Source organism: Euprymna scolopes, chromosome 15 (assembly GCF_053919585.1).
Source record: "Euprymna scolopes isolate OS-2025 chromosome 15, ASM5391958v1, whole genome shotgun sequence".
Lineage (NCBI taxonomy): Eukaryota > Metazoa > Mollusca > Cephalopoda > Sepiida > Sepiolidae > Euprymna > Euprymna scolopes.
This window is the reverse complement of record NC_136496.1, coordinates 24,533,490-24,551,613: the sequence shown is the minus strand read 5'-3', so window position 1 is coordinate 24,551,613 and position 18,124 is coordinate 24,533,490. Positions and strand designations below refer to the sequence as shown.

Genomic DNA, 18,124 nt, shown 5'->3' with positions numbered 1-18,124 from the left:
TTTAATTAATTGTGTTTAAATGTTTTTAAAAATATTAAGTTTTTATATAAACATGGCTCTTGTCAGCTATTTTATCGCCAGATTAAAACCGATTTGAAAATATTATTGCACAACTATTAAGCATTTTGTAGACCCCCTCCCCTCATATTTTGTTTGTCTCTTTTTATCGAACAAAAGTATGGACACCGAACATGAACATTCAGTAAAACCGTATTTCATATTTAATATACAAAAGTTTATAATATTATTAACCATTAAACAGTGTAAATCTTAAAACTTAACAAAATTATAACAAAGATTAATTATTAATTGCAGTTTGGAGAAAATAAAGAACGGTTTTAAAAAATCATTAAGTAGCTTCTGCTGTTCCATAGTTCATATAGTTAACACAAGTCTGACGTCACGGAATCATGCTTTCTTTTTTTCATATTGTTTTGGAAATACCTACAGTTAACACATTTAGAAAATTATTTTTACACCCACAACTTAAATAAACCCCTCGCAGTTTTATTCATAGCTAACATAATAGTTATTAGTATGAAATAAAATAAAATCTTTTTATATAGTTTTGTAGAGTAAAACCAAATAGGAATATTATATAATGTAAATATATACGAAAATAAATATACGAATAGAACAAAAATGGAAACTTAAATAAGTACACGAAATGAATTGTATATGTTTCATAGTCATGCATCTTTATTTCTAAGAAAAATTTCTAACTTTTTACTGATGAGTATATAAAAGTGAGAATTCAATGTTAAAATCGATCTATTGATTATTCAACGTAAATGAAACCGTTCTTTAAAAAAATGTACGTAAAGTTTGATATGTTGAAAGAACTGATTAAGATAAATACAACCTTAAAATTTCGAATAGAGCTAAATTGTTATTCATTTACACACATGCACCCCTACACACACACACACACACACACATACATATATATATATATATATATATATATATATATATATATATATATATATATATATATGACTCTAGCTCCATATCACAACATTTGAAGGGATATGGCTGCCAACATTCGAAATTTCGAAGAATTATGGTAGAAAATACAAGAGTATTGCAGAGTGAGAGAAATGTAAATAAGAATACTCGAAGCATTGTACATTAAAACAAAGAAGCCTCAAATAAATAATATTAATTATAAGTGCAGCCGGAACATTTTGAAATGCTTGGGATAAATGTTTGATAATGTATATATGTGTTTGTATATATAAATGTGTTTAATATACGTAAAAAAAAAAAAAAAGTCCGCCCACTTAACTTGTAACAAATTACCACGTGACTGGGAGAAAAATATAAATACATATATAAGTATATTAAAAAACAATCCCTACATTTATTTCTACAATATGCCTGAGGATGATAGAAGTACTTTTGTCGAAAGCGCTCGCGATTATGGATCCAACATATACAATGTCGAGAAAAAAAAACACAAAAAGGACTATTCGGAGATTGGAGAAGATAAAAAAGAAAATTGTAAAACAGAATAATTCCGTGCTATTCAATAATATTTGTCTAAATGAGAAAATGCTGCCTAAATGTACACAATATATATATATATATATATATATATATATATATATATATATATATATATATATATATATATATATATATATATATATATATATTATTGTCTTCCACAACGCTATGACCGCCACATTTTTTGAATTTCCAATGGCTATTGTCGTTTCTGAAACGAAACAAAGCCATCCATTTCATTACATCAAATATATTTTCAAATATTTGTACTGATGTTTGGTTTTCTTAATTTCATTCATCTAGGGGAAGTTTTGCAATAAAGACGAAACGTTTATGAACACATAATTAGGTTGCCCCTTTGTATCTCTCTATCTCGTCGGCATACTATTTCCATTCTTCTCATTTATAATATATGCCATTTCCATTCTTCTCATATATATATATATATATATATATATATATATATATATATATATAACTACTTCATTTACTCACATAAAATTAATATACGGAAGTATAAATTTATGCGTAAACTTTAAGTATTTACTTCAAAAGTGCTCAATACGTGGGTAGAACTATTTAGTAAGTTATAAAATATATATGGCGATTAGCTACACTGAATATTCCGCGTTTCATCCACTCTAGGATTCTTCAGGCTTATGCGGCCTGGAGAGTCCTAGTGTTGATGAAACGCAGAATATTCAGTGTAGCTTAATCGCCATATATGTTTTATAACTTACTGTATATATATATATATATATATATATATATATATATATATATATATATATATATATATATATATATATATATACAATAAAAAATTCGAGCATGAAAAGTATGGTTAAGATTTAAACTTATTGCATCATTAAGAATTAAAAAAAAAAAAATTAATATCAATACTTTATTAATGCTGCAATATTTTAAGTTATAAATTTATATATCTTACAAGAATATCTTATTATTTTCTTTTCCAGTTTTAACAATTACTCCTTTTTCCTTTCCATGTTTAAATCTTAACCATATTACTTTTTTTTTAATAATTATTTCCTATATTTTTATTATATTTATGTTATTTGATTATTATATATTATATTTTATTTCTCTATTTTGTTTTGAATAATTATTCCCCATATTTCTCATATCCTTTTTTTCTCTTTATGTACACCATTTCCTCCCTTTTTAGCTGTCATATATTTTTATCCTCCTTCTACTCTGCGCCTGTCTATGTTCGTCATTTCTACGTCTTTTTCTTGTTCTTCTTTTTTTCTTTCTCTTCGTTGTATCTTTTTTTTTACATAGGAATCATCACTTATCCAGGCCCAAAGGTCACTCGAGGATAAGGGTTAAAACGTGTACAGTAGTCAACGAGAAAATATCGTAGTAATCGTTAGTAGTGGGAATTTGTTAAATTGGATTACTTAAGGGGAACGGCTCATCAATAACCTGTTTACGTTAGGATTGAAGACGACCATATTGTAGTCAGCTAGAAAGCAGGCAAAAGGAAGGGAGTTCCACAGGTGTGCAGTTCTCCGAAAGAAACGTTGTTCATGGAATCTTACTATTTCTTCCTCGTCTTCAACTTATTCTTTTTCTCTCATCTATTTCTTTATCTTTTCCTTGTTCTACCTTTTTCTCCCACTCACAATTTAAACCTCCTTCTCATTTTTTTCTCTTTCATGATTTTTTCTTCTTAATCTTATTCTACTTTTTTCCTCTTTGATAAAATCGTTTATCAATTACCCCCTCCCTTCCCCCAGCAAATACTTGGCTTATCAGTAAACCCTCTGTCTCCACCTGAAAAAACGACTTCCGGTTTTAGTTTCGTCGACCTGGTACCCCTTTCCTTCCCAATACCTCATTCTTAAGATACGGCTATTCGAGGCTATCTCTTGTAAACATCGATGGGGGAAAAATGTGGAGATGTTCACCCTTAATCGATTAGAGAAATAAACCATCCTTTTGTTAAGCCGATCTTTTAAGACGGAAGCATTTCACGCATTGTTTCTTGTTGTTCTATTGTATTCCATTGCTCGTTTTCAATCGGGAAATATTTCACTTTGTTTACTCAAAGAAAAAAAGAAAAAAAAGAAAAGAAAAAAATCCTTGCTTTTTTTCGATTACTAACAATACTTAGCTACAATTAACCATTATTTTTACGGAGGAACAAACATTATTTTTAATAATATTGACGCACACAACATCATATTAGAATAAATACAATCATTAACAATAAATTAAAAAAAAATATTGATATAGAAAGCATCGTAGGATTTCCACGGAATCCAGCTGATCTATATATTTATAGGCTGATGCATTTAATGTTCGTACGTACGTTATCTTCTTTCATACTCATTGAAGAAAAATAGATCGTGTGACCTGCAAAATGTTGTCGGTGATTAATTTGATATAAGTGAGAGACAAATTCCAACGTTACTTATTTTAAAATGAATTATTCCGAAATCAATTTTTTTCGTCCTGTAGACTAAAGTGTATGTTCCTTCTTCTAGCGCTGTTTTCCCTTCTTCTTCTTCTTCTTCTTCTTCTTCTTCTTCTTTTTCTTGTTTATCTTTTTCTTGTTTATCTCCTTCGCCTTCTTCGTCTTGTTTGTGTTGTTGTTCTTTTTTTGTTGTTGTTGCTGTACTTTTTCTTGTTGTTGTTATTGTTGTTGTTGTTGTCCTCCTTCTTCTTCTTCTTCGTTTTTTTCTTGTTTATTTTATTATTCTTCGTTTTCCTGTTTGTCTTTTTCCCCTTCTTCATCTTGTTGTTGTTTGTCTTCTTCTTCTTCTTCTTCTTCTTCTTCTTCTTCTTTTTCTTCTTCTTCTTCTTCTTCTTTAACAGTTTATCAAGGCCCGGTGGTCGCTCGAAAATAAGGATTAAGGATATGGTCGTTTAGATAATGAGCGTTATCATACAATATTGAAACCGTAGAATGGGCAGAAAGTTACTTAACAAAAATTGATTATGCAAGAAAACAGCTTAATATGTGTTTGTCTACATTAGACTTGAAAGCAAACATTAAAAACTCGATAGCAAAGCAAGCGTGTTGTATTTTGTTTTACAGACACGAATATATATATATATATATATATATATATATATATATATATATATATGAAGAATAAAGTACGTATAAATACGTTTGAAGCCAAAAACTGCAACGCGAATTTTTTTATAAAATAAACGAATGTTTATTTTTTTAAGAAATATATTTCGGAGTAACACTCCTTTGTCAATCTTTTTTTCTCTATTTTTCTTCGACATGATGGAAGATAGTTCGATGAAGAGTCCACGTGATGTTGTTAAGTGCGCGGTTTTTATGAAGCCGGATAGGTGACGCGTGGTCGCGCATTTTGAAAATCTGGGTTGTTTTTTGGGTTTTTTTTTGTATCCGTTAGAAGCGCTGAGTGAGATTTGAAGAATAAAATACGTATAAATACGTTTGAAGCCAGTTTTCGGCTTCAAACGTATTTATACGTATTTTATTCTTCAAATTTCACTCAGCGCTTCTAACGGATAAAAACAACAAAAAAAATACCCAGATTTATATATATATATATATATATATATATATATATATATATATATATATATATATATAAATGCAACAAACAACGATGTGGAGTCTGCAACATAATATTAGAGGGAAACACATACACATTTACGAACCCCATACAAACATTCAAAATTAAAAAAACCTAGATTGCACCTCAAAAAACGTGATCTATGTAATAAAATGTCCAGCATGCGATAAATCCTACATAAGCGCTACAAAAAACCTTAGTAATAGAGTAGCCCTACACCGATCCAACATCGAAATCGCGGAAAATAGACACCTGCATGTATCACAACATATACACACATGCAGTGTAGGCAGATTCGAGATAATGCCCATCTTCCACACTGACAACTACTTCTACTTAACACAAGAAAAAAACTTCATAGCAAAGTTTAACCCCGCCTTAAACATCTCTCCATAATTATACACATAAATAGGCAAAACACAAAATACACTTACACGCGTGTATACTGGGGTAGATGTGCACCCTCACACACGAAACAAAAAAAGCACAATAAAGCACACGCACACTTTCACGGGTGCGCGCGTCCATACCCAGTACAGTACCATTTCTCTAAACTAAACAAACAATTAGAAATTATACGTATGTATGCGTATGTACGCGCGTGTGTGCATGTATATATGTGTGTGTGTGAGTGTGCACATATGATTGTGTATGCGTGTGTGTGTATATATATATCATCTGTTATCTATGCTACATCTTGTTTGTGTGTATACGTGCACTTATGTTTGGGTGACCGAATCCATGTATGCATATGTGCTTGGATTAGAAAAGAAAGGCAACTTCAACCAATATATACATAAGGTGGGATGTATGAATATGTATGTGTATGTGTGATTGTGAGTGCATGTGCCCATATATATATATATATATATATATGGGTGGATGAATTTATACACATCCGTATGTATGTGTGTGTGTATATATACATACATATGTATGCACATGTAGGAGTGGGTAAATGTGTTCGTGTTGATATGGATATACGCGTATGTGTGATCCCCTGCATATGTCTGTGTGCGTGTGCATGTGTGTGTATGTGTATGTGCCTACATAGTATGTGGATGTTTGTGAGTGTATATGCACATACATGTATGTGTGTATATATATGTGTGTATATATATCTTCTCCTACCTATTCTCCATCTTACTTGTGTGTGTGTGGGTGCGTGTACGTATGTCTGAATGATTAAACGCATATATACATGCGTGTTTTGGTTGGGGGGGGAAGTATATATATATATATATATATATATATATAAAATAAAAAAATAAAAATAATTGTTAGCGGTGGATGTGTGTGAGTACGTGTGTGAGTGTGTAGGTGGGTATGTATATATGTATGCTCCAACATATATTTCTATGTATGTGCGTGTGTGTATGTGTGTGTGTCTGCGTGCGTGTGCGTGTGTATGTGTACATGTACATGAATGTATATGTATGCGTGTGTGATTGTGTGTGAGTGTGTGTTATACATGGGGAAAGAAAGTCTTTAAAAAGATTCCTAAAAAAACATAAAAACATCACCAAATGGACCAAAAGCCACTCTTTGAATATAACTTTGACCGGACACTTTGAACACTTACAGTTGGAGTCAGAATGTCATAGACCACACATCACTCTGAAAAACACATTTAGTATCAGCGGAGGTAACTCTACGAACTCCCAGTTTAAAGAAAAACTTTTTACGAAAACATCTGAAGAGAGCACACCCTAAGCTCGAAACGCGTTATAAAAATATTTTAAAATAAAAATATGATGACAACCTTTAAAAAAACCCACAATTGTTGATGGCTACACTCTTTTAAATATATATATATATATATATATATATATATATATATATATATATATATATATATATATGAAAAAAAACATTGTTGATCTAAGAAGCGCTTGATAATTTGTACGATGAAAGACGTCTGCTGTAATTGTAGCCAGGCGTGTTCTTGTAGTAAATCTATATAGAGGGGCCGACAGATTGAAGTTCGGTCGAGCACTTGCTATGAAGATATTGATACAGTAGAGAAACATTGAAAGGAGCTGCAGAGAATAGAATAGATCATGTTCTACAAGATCGTGAAGTCGATTTTCTACACCGTTAAGTCAAGAAAATTTCTCCTAGCGAAACCTGCCCAGATATTACAACAGTACTCTTTCTTAGAACTGATATGGCTTTTATACAGGTGTACGATTCTGTCAGGAGTTAAATACATTCTAGTACGATAGAATGATCCAACCATTTTGCCAGCAACTTTAGTATATGCTTTGTGTAAGTCTTTTGTTTCAGGTTTGGGATGAGAGTCATTACTCAGCGCTTGTTAACGAAACATGTCCCTTAAGGAGAGAACCATTCATTACAACTGACTAGTAATGGAAGTCCGAGTGCTGCTGGTAAAAAGAGAAAAAAACTTTATTTTGGAGGCGTTAAAAATGAAAAGTCAAATCGGAGTGGAGGGAGTCACGACGATCTTGGTTATCAGGTCACTTTGAGGTTTTGTCATAGATAGTTGTGTTGTTTGTTTATTGTCAAAGAATGATCTTCGGAATCGATTTAGGATATGATTTATGAAGATCAGGAGAAAAATAAATCCATTTGGTAATTTGGCATTAGTCTTTTAAGATTCAAACTTCTGCCTATCAATAAATATTTTAATAGATCCATCGGATAGAAAAATATTTAATGAGTCTGTTGACATTTCCATATATTACATAATTAGAATGTGTGTAAAACAAAACCTTTTGCCCAACGCATTGGTTGACTTACTGATATATTACAGTCAGTATATTAGCTGGTGCTTTTACAGGACGAAATCCATATTACTTGTCAATAAGTATATTGTTTTCTCGTATGTGCTTTATGAGGTCTTGATTTTTTACAGATTCAAGCAAGATACTCATGGCGTATAAGAGACTATTCTGTTTGTACTGAGATGTAGAAAATTGTCTCTCGTAATATTACATACTGGATATGTCAGTGAAGTCTTCAAAGATGATGGCTTATACTTTTGTTTTTTTTTATCTTCTACTTTTTTTTCATTATTATTATGTACTCACTAGGAGTTCTCACACAGGTCATCATCAAATATTACTCACTGACAACAACAGATTTCAAATACTCTCCCGATATTACAATAATATTTGCAAATGACTTTCCGTTTTCCATCAATTTATTATTGGCAATTACCATTTGTCTGCACAGAAAGTTGAGAAGCAACAAGCTTGCCAAATGTATCAGTTCATTTTTGTATGCATCTAGTTGAGGCCCTTATTATTATTATTATTATTATTATTATTATTATTATTATTATTATTATTATTATTGTTATTATTATTATTATTATTGTTTATTTTTATTATTATTGTTATTATTATTATTATTATTATTATTATTGTTTATTTTTATTATTATTGTTATTATTATTATTATTGTTATTTTTATTATTATTGTTATTATTGTTAATTATATTATTATTGTTATTATTATTGTTATTATTGTTATTATTATTGCTATTATTATTGTTATTATTGCTATTATTATTACTATTATTATCATTATTGTTATCATTATTATTATTATTATTATTACTGTTATTATTGTTATTTATATTATTATTAGTGTTATTGCTATTATTATTGTCATTATTGTTATTGTCATTATTATTATTATTATTATTATTATTATTATTATTATTATTATTATTATTATTATTGGTCGTAGTAGTATATGTTCTGTCTGGAAGAGTGATCTGGTGACAAATTCATATATACTACACTGCCTTCACAAAGTATGAGGTATTACTGGGGGCGATGATATCAAAACAAATGACCATCGACTACCTTATAGAGCAGATTATGTCTGATAACATGCACATATACTGCACCACCTCCTCAAAATGGACGAAATAAAAACGGAAAGTATTTTTTCATTACTACAGAACAGATCCTGCACTTACATTGTCCTTAACAAAAAGAAGGAGTAAGGCAACTAAGAATGGTGTCATGCTGAAACAACATATATTATCCCCCCCAGAGAAGAAGGTAATGTCTGGGATGATGGTCCCACTTCCGACCTATAATTGATCTATGAAAGATGGCACGAAAGATTAATTATAGAATTAATAGTGGAGTGTCAAACAAATCTAGCTTCGCAAGTTCGAATCCTTGACTCTCCTATTTCATATTTACATTTAACTAATTCCCTATTTTTTTACTTACATGAAAAGGGGGCAGCCCTTTATCATGTAACAGTATTATCGGGGAGATTTTTGATGAATATCAGGAATACAGTGGTCCAAAGATCGGAATCTGAGACACTTTCGCATTAATGTTATTCTGCTTGGAAGAACGTCGGTTTATGACAATCTGGATGGTCCTATTTTATAAGAAGGATCTAATTATATATATATATATATATATATATATATATATATATATATATATATATATATATATATATATAAAAGTGAAAGTGTCTGTGTATATGTGTGTCTGTGTGTCTGTGTACCTGTGTATCTGTATGTCTGTGTGTCTGTGTACATTTCCCTACGCAATAACTCTGTCAGGTTTTAGTCTACAGACTCGAATTTTGATATACAGATTATTGAAATTTGGGAAAATCGATGTGATCGGTTTTTGACCAGAAATTTGGACATTTAAGGGGTCAAAGTTCAACGATTTGACCTTTGAGAACTCTATAAAACTCCTCCGACAATTTTGGGTCTACGCACTTGAAATTTTAGGTATAGGTTCCTTGGACATGGATCTAACATAATAATGTGATTTGAGTCCAAGACAATAAATTTTAAGGGGTCATAATATGGGTCAAAGTTTTAAAAAAATTGACCTCTGCGGTCTCTTCAAAATTACTCAGACAATTTCTGATCTAAATATTTGAAATTTTACATAAAGGGTATTCAGAGATAGGGCAAGCTTTTTCATCAGTTTGGGTCGAAAATTTTTAGTTACGAATATATAAATGTATGTCTGTATGTATGTATGTCTGTTTGCATGTCTGCCTTAAACTTTCAATAGAGGCGACGGATTTTACCAAGATCAGTATAGTTTTAAAGTTCGATCTTTCATACGACAAATATCGTAAAATTGGCTAAAAACATTAATATCTTCCCCTTCAACTAGGCACTTTTCTACGGGGGGGGGTGACTTTTTTCGCCGACATTTTTGAAAGTTATCTTCTTTAGATTGTCTAACCTTAATTTAAAAAAATGTCGCATCAGGGTTGGCGGTGGTCGTAACGGCATAAACGGTAAGTTTTACCCCGTCCTTTTTCTCCTTTGCGGTACGGGTTCGAGCCTGCCTTCCTACTACCATTTTTTTTTTGCTCAACATACACATCCAAACACCCGGGCAACCCCGGGCGCCCATGCTAGTATTTAATATTCGTCAAGTTTTACCATATGATTTGATTTTCATTAGCACCCCTTCATGCCATGGTTTAGGTCAATGCAAGAAAAATCCTCATGGAAGGGGAATTTTTTAATTTTTTGTTTCAATCTGGTATTCTATTGAGGGAGCATGATTTCAATCAGGTTAAAAGCAGAAGATATTTTACTCTGTTTTCGTGGGGGCAAATTCATGAGAACTAAACTCTGTCTTCGATTAAATTCCCTACTTAAAACTGGATTAGCCCGACAAAGACGAAGAGCTTTTTAAACAGCAATCGAACTACGTCATAAAAATTAAAACCTTTATAAACAAAAATAAGAATACCTCGGATAAAGGACACCGAGGTAAATATTGTAATTGTTCAAATCGATATGTCTCTGTTTTCCTATGATGTTACACATTTGGTCACCTCTGTTGTCACTGCGTGTTTCTCTATTTTATAGGTTTTTTTTTCAAACTTCCCCTCTCTTTCTCAATCCGGCTCTTTCTTTCTCTCTCCTTTTTACGGTCTCTTTCTTTTATATCCGTTTCTCCCCGACTGATTTCACTTTATTGTTTCTCAGCAAGTCTCTCGTTTTATGCGATTTTATTTTATTTTTATATTTTTTTTTTGTAGAATGTATTTTTGTATCTCTCTTTTTTTTTCTTTTCTAATTACAATCGATTTTTTTGCACTCTTGGACATTTTACTTGTACTAGGTCATGTTACCCCAAAATATATGTCTTCGTCATCTCGTGCCCCCCCACACCTTTTTTTGCTCTCATTCTTGTTTTTTTTATTTTCATTGAAAATCTTACTACCCATCACTATCACTATTTATTCCGGAGTATTCCTATTATTTATTCTCGCTTCTATTGCTAGGTCCAATCGATTATATTTTGTATTTATATTTGTCCTAGACAAATAAAAAAGAGAGAGAGGGTAGAGTCCTCGCACCCACTGTCAACTAACCAGCTTTATAAATATAAAGCTTTCGAATCTGAAATATACGACCATTTGAACTGTTGAATTGAACTGAAGCAAATAGATCAACCAACGCTGCCATAACCCGGATGTGGCGCGAGAACTCTTCATCATTACGGGCAAACACTTTACGGAAACGCAACTTTTCTGCTCTGTGAAATTTTTTGTCAAGGTGAGAGAAATACTCATTTATTCATTAGATTTAAATTAAAACTAGGATCTATACCGCGAATGTAAATACCCACCTCATATGTTTATAGTAAGTTTTTTTTTAATGTATACGGCAATCAGACTACACAGACGTTTTTGCGCTTCATCCCCGTTAGAATTCGCCAGACAATTGCTGAAAGCGGAAAAATCTGTGTAGCTTTAGTGACATATAAATATTCAAACTTCCTTTCTAGATCTACATATATACCGAGAACTGTCGAGGTAACTACCGAAAATATTTACATGAAGTTTAATGTAGATACACAAAATAATATATATATATATATATATATATATATGTATGTATGTATATATATGTATGTATATATATATGTATGTATATGCATATATATATATATATATATATATTAGTAAAACCCGCGATACAGCATTAAAAATTAGCAAAAATAAAAAGAAGATATTGTACAGTATAGAACACACATGTATACAAATTATATTCAAATAAAATTATAAATAACACCGTACTGTGGGGAAAATGCCGTAAACAATGTAAAAAAAACAACATCGTATTCCACATCGTAACCTGGAAGAACCGTATCCTAGGGCAACCGTATCACCGTTCTACTATATATATATATATATATATATATATATATATATATATATATATATATATATATATATAACTACTTAATTTACTCACATGAAATTAATTTACGAAAGTATAGATTTATGCGTAAACTTTAAGTATTTACTTCAAAAGTGCTCAATAGGTAGGTAGAGCTAGTTAGTAAGTTATAAAATGTATACGGCGATTAAGCTATACTGAATATTCCGCGTTTCATCCACTCTAGGACTCCTCGGGCTTATGCGCGAATTCTGTCTTATATATATATATATATATATATATATATATATATATATATATATATATATATATATATATATATATAGTAAGTTATAAAAATATATATGGTAATTATATATATATATATATATATATATATATATACAAGATGCTTTAATTATATAATATATATATATATTTATATATATATATATACAATATGCTTTAATTATATAATATATATATATATATATATATATATATATACAAGATGTAATTATTTATATATGTATATGCAAGATGCTTTAAATAATTTTTTAGACTTTTCGTATAGAAATCCTTTTGTGTGAGCGTGTCAATTTCCCTCGTCACAGTCCCTTTCATCTCTTCAATTGTCTCATAACGAAAGCATCTAAGGTTTTCTTTAGCTTAGGGAATAACCAAAAGTCACAGGGAGCAAGATTTCGACAATAAGGAGGATGAAAATCTGTCTTGATTCTTATCTATGTCAAACAGTGTGCGACACAAATGGAATTGTGGACTGATGCACTGTGCAGGTGGAAATGCCACTGACCAGGTTTGAAGAGTGTGGGTCTCTTCCGACGGAATATCTTTCTAAACTCCCTTAAAACCCCAAGATAATATTCCTTGTTGACTGTCTGTTTAGTGGAAACCCAGTGCATTTAGATCATGCCGGTGATATTAAAAAAGGGGATCATCATATTTTTCTTGGTAGATTTGGTCTGTAATGTATTTTAATGGAATAAGTGTTGTTATACTGTATTTTTATTGGATAAGTGTTTTATACTGTATTTTAATGGGATAAGTGTTTTTATAATGTATTTTAATGGGATAAGAGTTTATAATGTATTTTAATGGGATAAGTGTTTTTATAATGTATGTTAATGGGCTAACTCGAAGTAAAAGTTTTGTAATTTATTACTTTTGAATCGGGAAATGGAAGTATTAGGTTATGCGTATCTATGTAATAACAAGTTAATGGTAGTGCAAGCACAATATTATAGGAAAATATAGACTTTGACCTTGTCTAAACTGGTAACGGTGGGAGCACCAAATATTGAGAGAGAAATAGGAACGTTTTCCTCTGTAGATAGGGCGATTGTGATGGGGTAATCGGATGTAATGAAGCATTTTGGGTCTGAAAAGAACAGCATGCTTCCATTGGAAACTGTCTCTTGGTAAATTTAGTCTTCATCGCAGCTCACCAGACCATCAAGAACTGTGAGATCTGACTGGATCAGCTCGACCATTTTCCTGCTGCCCTCACCACATCTTTCTTTCTGATCTTTTCTGAGCAACCTTGGGACAAACTTCGTACAGATCTTCCGTATCTTCAGTTACTCGCGAATGATTGTAAACACATTTCCAACACTGACAACAAACTGTACACATTATCTCCATAGACATCCAACGGTCCTTATCCATCGAATATTTATTTAGCAACTCAACTGGTGTGTTTCGAATTCCTCACTACATTTCTTTAAATCTCGATTCATGCAAGATGCTTCAAAAGTAGTGTGAAACATCCCATACTTTTCGGTATCATTTTTCCTAAGTTTAAAGAGAATTTTATTGCCTATTGTTCTTCAAAAGTGTAATCATGTCCAGATGACAGTTTTAAAACTCACCAACTGTGACAAAAAAGGTTTTATTATGGTGTATTTCAATTCCTGTTGTAGCTATTTATTTAAACCTGAAATCCTAAAATTGGTCAGTCATCTAATAAGATTCATAATAATAACATACTGAATTCTCAAGGCTCTACGACAATTTTACATGGCCATACAAAAATGTCTGGAAACTTATAGAAGGCACCTCGTATATAAATATTTTATTAGAGTATCATCATTTTGTATTAGAATTTTTGGTTTTATCGAACCTGTTTTCAATGGATTCGGCTTTGAGTATGTCTTTTATTCCTGGGTGTGGTTCCCTGTTATCAGATTTGAAATCGACGATACCGATAACTTATCTATATTTTCTGAAAATAAAAATATAAATAACATGCTCTTATTTTTTCTTATGAAAGGAATTTTCCAAAATAAAGTGCGTTGTATAATGTATGTTAATGTGATAACTTTATAATGGATTTTAATGGAATAAGTGTTTTTATAATGGATTTTAATGGGATAAGTGTTTTTATACTGTAGTTTAATGGGATAAGTGTTTTTTATAATGTATTTTAATGGGATAAGTGTTTTTATTATGTATTTTAATGGGATAAGAGTTTATAATGTATTTTAATGGGATAAGTGTTTTTTATAATGTATTTTAATGGGATAACTCGAAGTAAAGGTTTTGGAATCTATTACTTTTGAATCGGGAAATGGAATAATTAGGTTATGCGTATCTATGTAATAATAAGTTAATGGCAGTGCAAAAACAATATTATAGGTAAATATAGACTTTGACCTTATCTAAACTGGTAGCGGCGGGAGCACCAAATATTGAGAGAGAAATAGGAACGTTTTCCTCTGTAGACAGGGCGATTGTGATGGGGTAATCAGACGTAATAAAGCATTTTATTATCACAAGTGAATGTGACAGAACTATTGGACATAAACTACATTAACTAGTGGCTGTCAGGGAAGATGTATTGCATTTGTGGTTTGTTGCAATCCTACGGCACTTTGGTCCAGAGGGAGACTTCTGCAATCAATCAATCAATCAATCAATCAATCAATCAATCAATCAATATACATATATATATATATATATATATATATATATATATATATATATAATCGGAAGGTATCTGGCATTTGTCTAGATACTGGTAATGTGTATAAGACGTGTTTGAATAAATTCCCCATTTATTTATATTGCTATATTCATTTATTTACGACTGAAGGAATCAGTTCAACAAGGTAATTTTAATTACTTTTTTCCATGTTATCCTATTCCTTTATTGTCATTTCATTCCTTACTGTCATTATGCCTTAAGTTTTTTTTCTATATTTGCATTTTGCATAATTCCTACCTTTCTTCTATTTTGATGAGAAGGAGTTAGCTTCGATATGCCATTGCGTAAAGAGGTTTTTCTTGAATTGCCACATAACATGGCCATATTGTTCTGATGATTAATACAGTTATATATAAATTTTATTCCTCATCTTTTATTTAATATTATTATATCCAACAATTTATTTATCTATCTATCTATCTATCTATATAAATATATATATATATTAATATACATATATCTATCTATATATATATATATTAATATACATATATCTATCGGCATATCTGTATATCTATCTATATATATATATATATATCAACCTATATATTTATACATCTATATCTTTATATATACATATATATATATATATAGCTATATATATTTAAATATATCTATCTATCTATCCCACTATCTATCTATCTATATCTATCTATCTCTCTCCCTCTCTCTCTCTCTCTCTCTCTATATATATATATATATATATATATATATATATATATATATATATTCTAATAGAGTCCAACTGTATTAATATTTCCTGAATGTTTGCCTTCACTTTACTTAGTATGAACTGTAAATAAGAAATATAGTAAAACTTCTATTAAAATATGCTTTAATTATTTCTCAGGTTTTATCAACATGAAAATGTCTTCATTTCTGTTGCTATTCCTCCTTGGAATATGGCACATAGCTGAAGGTAAGAAGAATTAAACTTATTACACTTTGTTTAAAATTAAGTTTATACTCTGTAAGAAATTTCTTCCCTACACCTCAATTTCCTCCCTGCAAATAGCAAATGAATCTCCACAAACAAACCATAAATTTAACTGAAATTTTATTCAAGATGTATCAGAAATGAAAGTTCTTTGGTCACGGTAAGTCCTTTGCAAAAACAGTGACTGAATTTGCTATCCATTTCAATGGAGCCGTTAGTTAAGATTCCTCTGTCGGAATGTTAGTTCATGTTTCCTTTTAGAAGGATCCATGTTGTACATGGTTGGACACGACAGTAATGTTGTCGTCCAATATGGAATATTTTGGGACCTCGTGGTCTCTGGAAGAAATAGGAATAATTTCCCATAATCAAATATATCAAGCCGAACACTGTAGAATATCCTCATTGGGTAAAATAAGTTCAGCAAATATGTTCTCTCTGTATTTAGAGAAATGTCCTTCGTCCACCCACTGCATGGTGTCCAATGAAGGTAACATCCTGGCACTCTATATAAGAGCACGGCTATGTGAATCTTTACCGTTCCGTGTCCATTTGTCAGACTTAAAAATAAGGCACATGTAATAAAAAGTTGGCGCCAAACTGGCGCATTCAAATTTAACCAATCAAAGACCGTCTAGCAAATCATGTTAGGCGGGCAAACAAAATGGCGTTGGTTATGGAATTTCTCACAACTCATAATATATGGGCGGGTTTGCTTTGTACCGTCATTAATCATAATTTCACATTACTATTAATGTATTTTTAAATCAGATTTAATTTTTTTTTTTTTAAGTTTACTTTTTCTTTATTGTACTATTTCTTAAAAGAAGATATTTCCAATCTATCTGATTGAATGCTTATGTAATATTCATATTTTCATTTTAAAACAAACGAAGAGGCACTGTTCTCTTATACTGAAAAGTCACTTCTGAAAAGGGAACTATTATGTTGTAATTAGTACAGTACAAAAAAAACATAATCGTGTATTTAATCCCGAACAACGTCAGGTATTTTTGCTAGTTATTTTACAATATCAAACATAAATCAATTCGATAAATACATAATTCATCATTGGACAATAGATATAGTAGTAGGTTTTAATTTTACAGGTTGAGAGCAGGCTCAAAGTAATTTAAAAATAAATGTTTTTCTCAGTTAGTTCCGCTGCGAGCATACTGTGATTTTTTATCAAGGCCCAGAGGCTACCCGAGGATAAGGGTAAATAAGAGTACAGTGGTCAATGGGACAGTGACCTAGTAATTGTTGGTAGTGGAACTTTGGTAAATTGGATTACGTAAGAGGAAGAGCCCATCAAGAATTTGTTTACGTTGGACTTGATTAATTGTCTATGTTTTTAATTTAAATTTAACAGGAAGGAAAAAGATGTTCTGCTACTACAGCAGCTTCGCGCAAACGCGACCAGGTATCGGAAAGTTCCTTCCGGAAGATATTGACCCCTTCATGTGCACCCACGTGATTTTCGCTTTCGTGGACATCTCCAGTGACGGTAAAGATCTGATTGGTTTTAACTGGAACGACGTAGGAGTAAACGGTAAGTATTTCAAATTCATTCATATATGCAAAGTATATAAAATAAAGGTATGTGCATATGGTTTTATATTTGTCAGCATAATATATACTGCTCAGCTCAGCATCTAATGATTACACTGTTAGGAGTAAGGTTGGGTAATGTATGATATATTTAGTTTAATTTACTTTTATTCAAAACGGGCCTAAACGGGGATGGTATCATCCAGGGAAAGTTATATACATCCGAAATGTTTGAAAATTTAATAAACTGCATTACTAGCAGAGGAGTACGACGTTACCAAGGATTGAATCATGATCAGCGAATGTTTCACACTACATATTTTTTTGTTTTTATGTCCACCTCATGTCACTTCATATCTTCGACGTCGGTTTGAAAGTTAACAATAAAGTGGACC

General features: G+C 31.0%; 1 protein-coding gene across 1 annotated transcript in view; it reads left to right on the top strand.

Moving 5' to 3' along the window:
- The first annotated feature begins 11,172 nt into the window (after window positions 1-11,172).
- The window catches only part of LOC145294227 (chitinase-3-like protein 1), a 41,891-nt gene continuing 34,939 nt past the window's right edge, over window positions 11,173-18,124 (top strand). Inside the window, exons 1-3 of the mRNA XM_080141336.1 lie at window positions 11,173-11,631; window positions 16,092-16,160; window positions 17,551-17,730. Of these exons, the coding sequence (XP_079997462.1) occupies window positions 16,103-16,160; window positions 17,551-17,730 (238 nt within the window). The 5' untranslated portion in view covers window positions 11,173-11,631; window positions 16,092-16,102. The remainder of the gene's footprint in view (window positions 11,632-16,091; window positions 16,161-17,550; window positions 17,731-18,124) is intronic.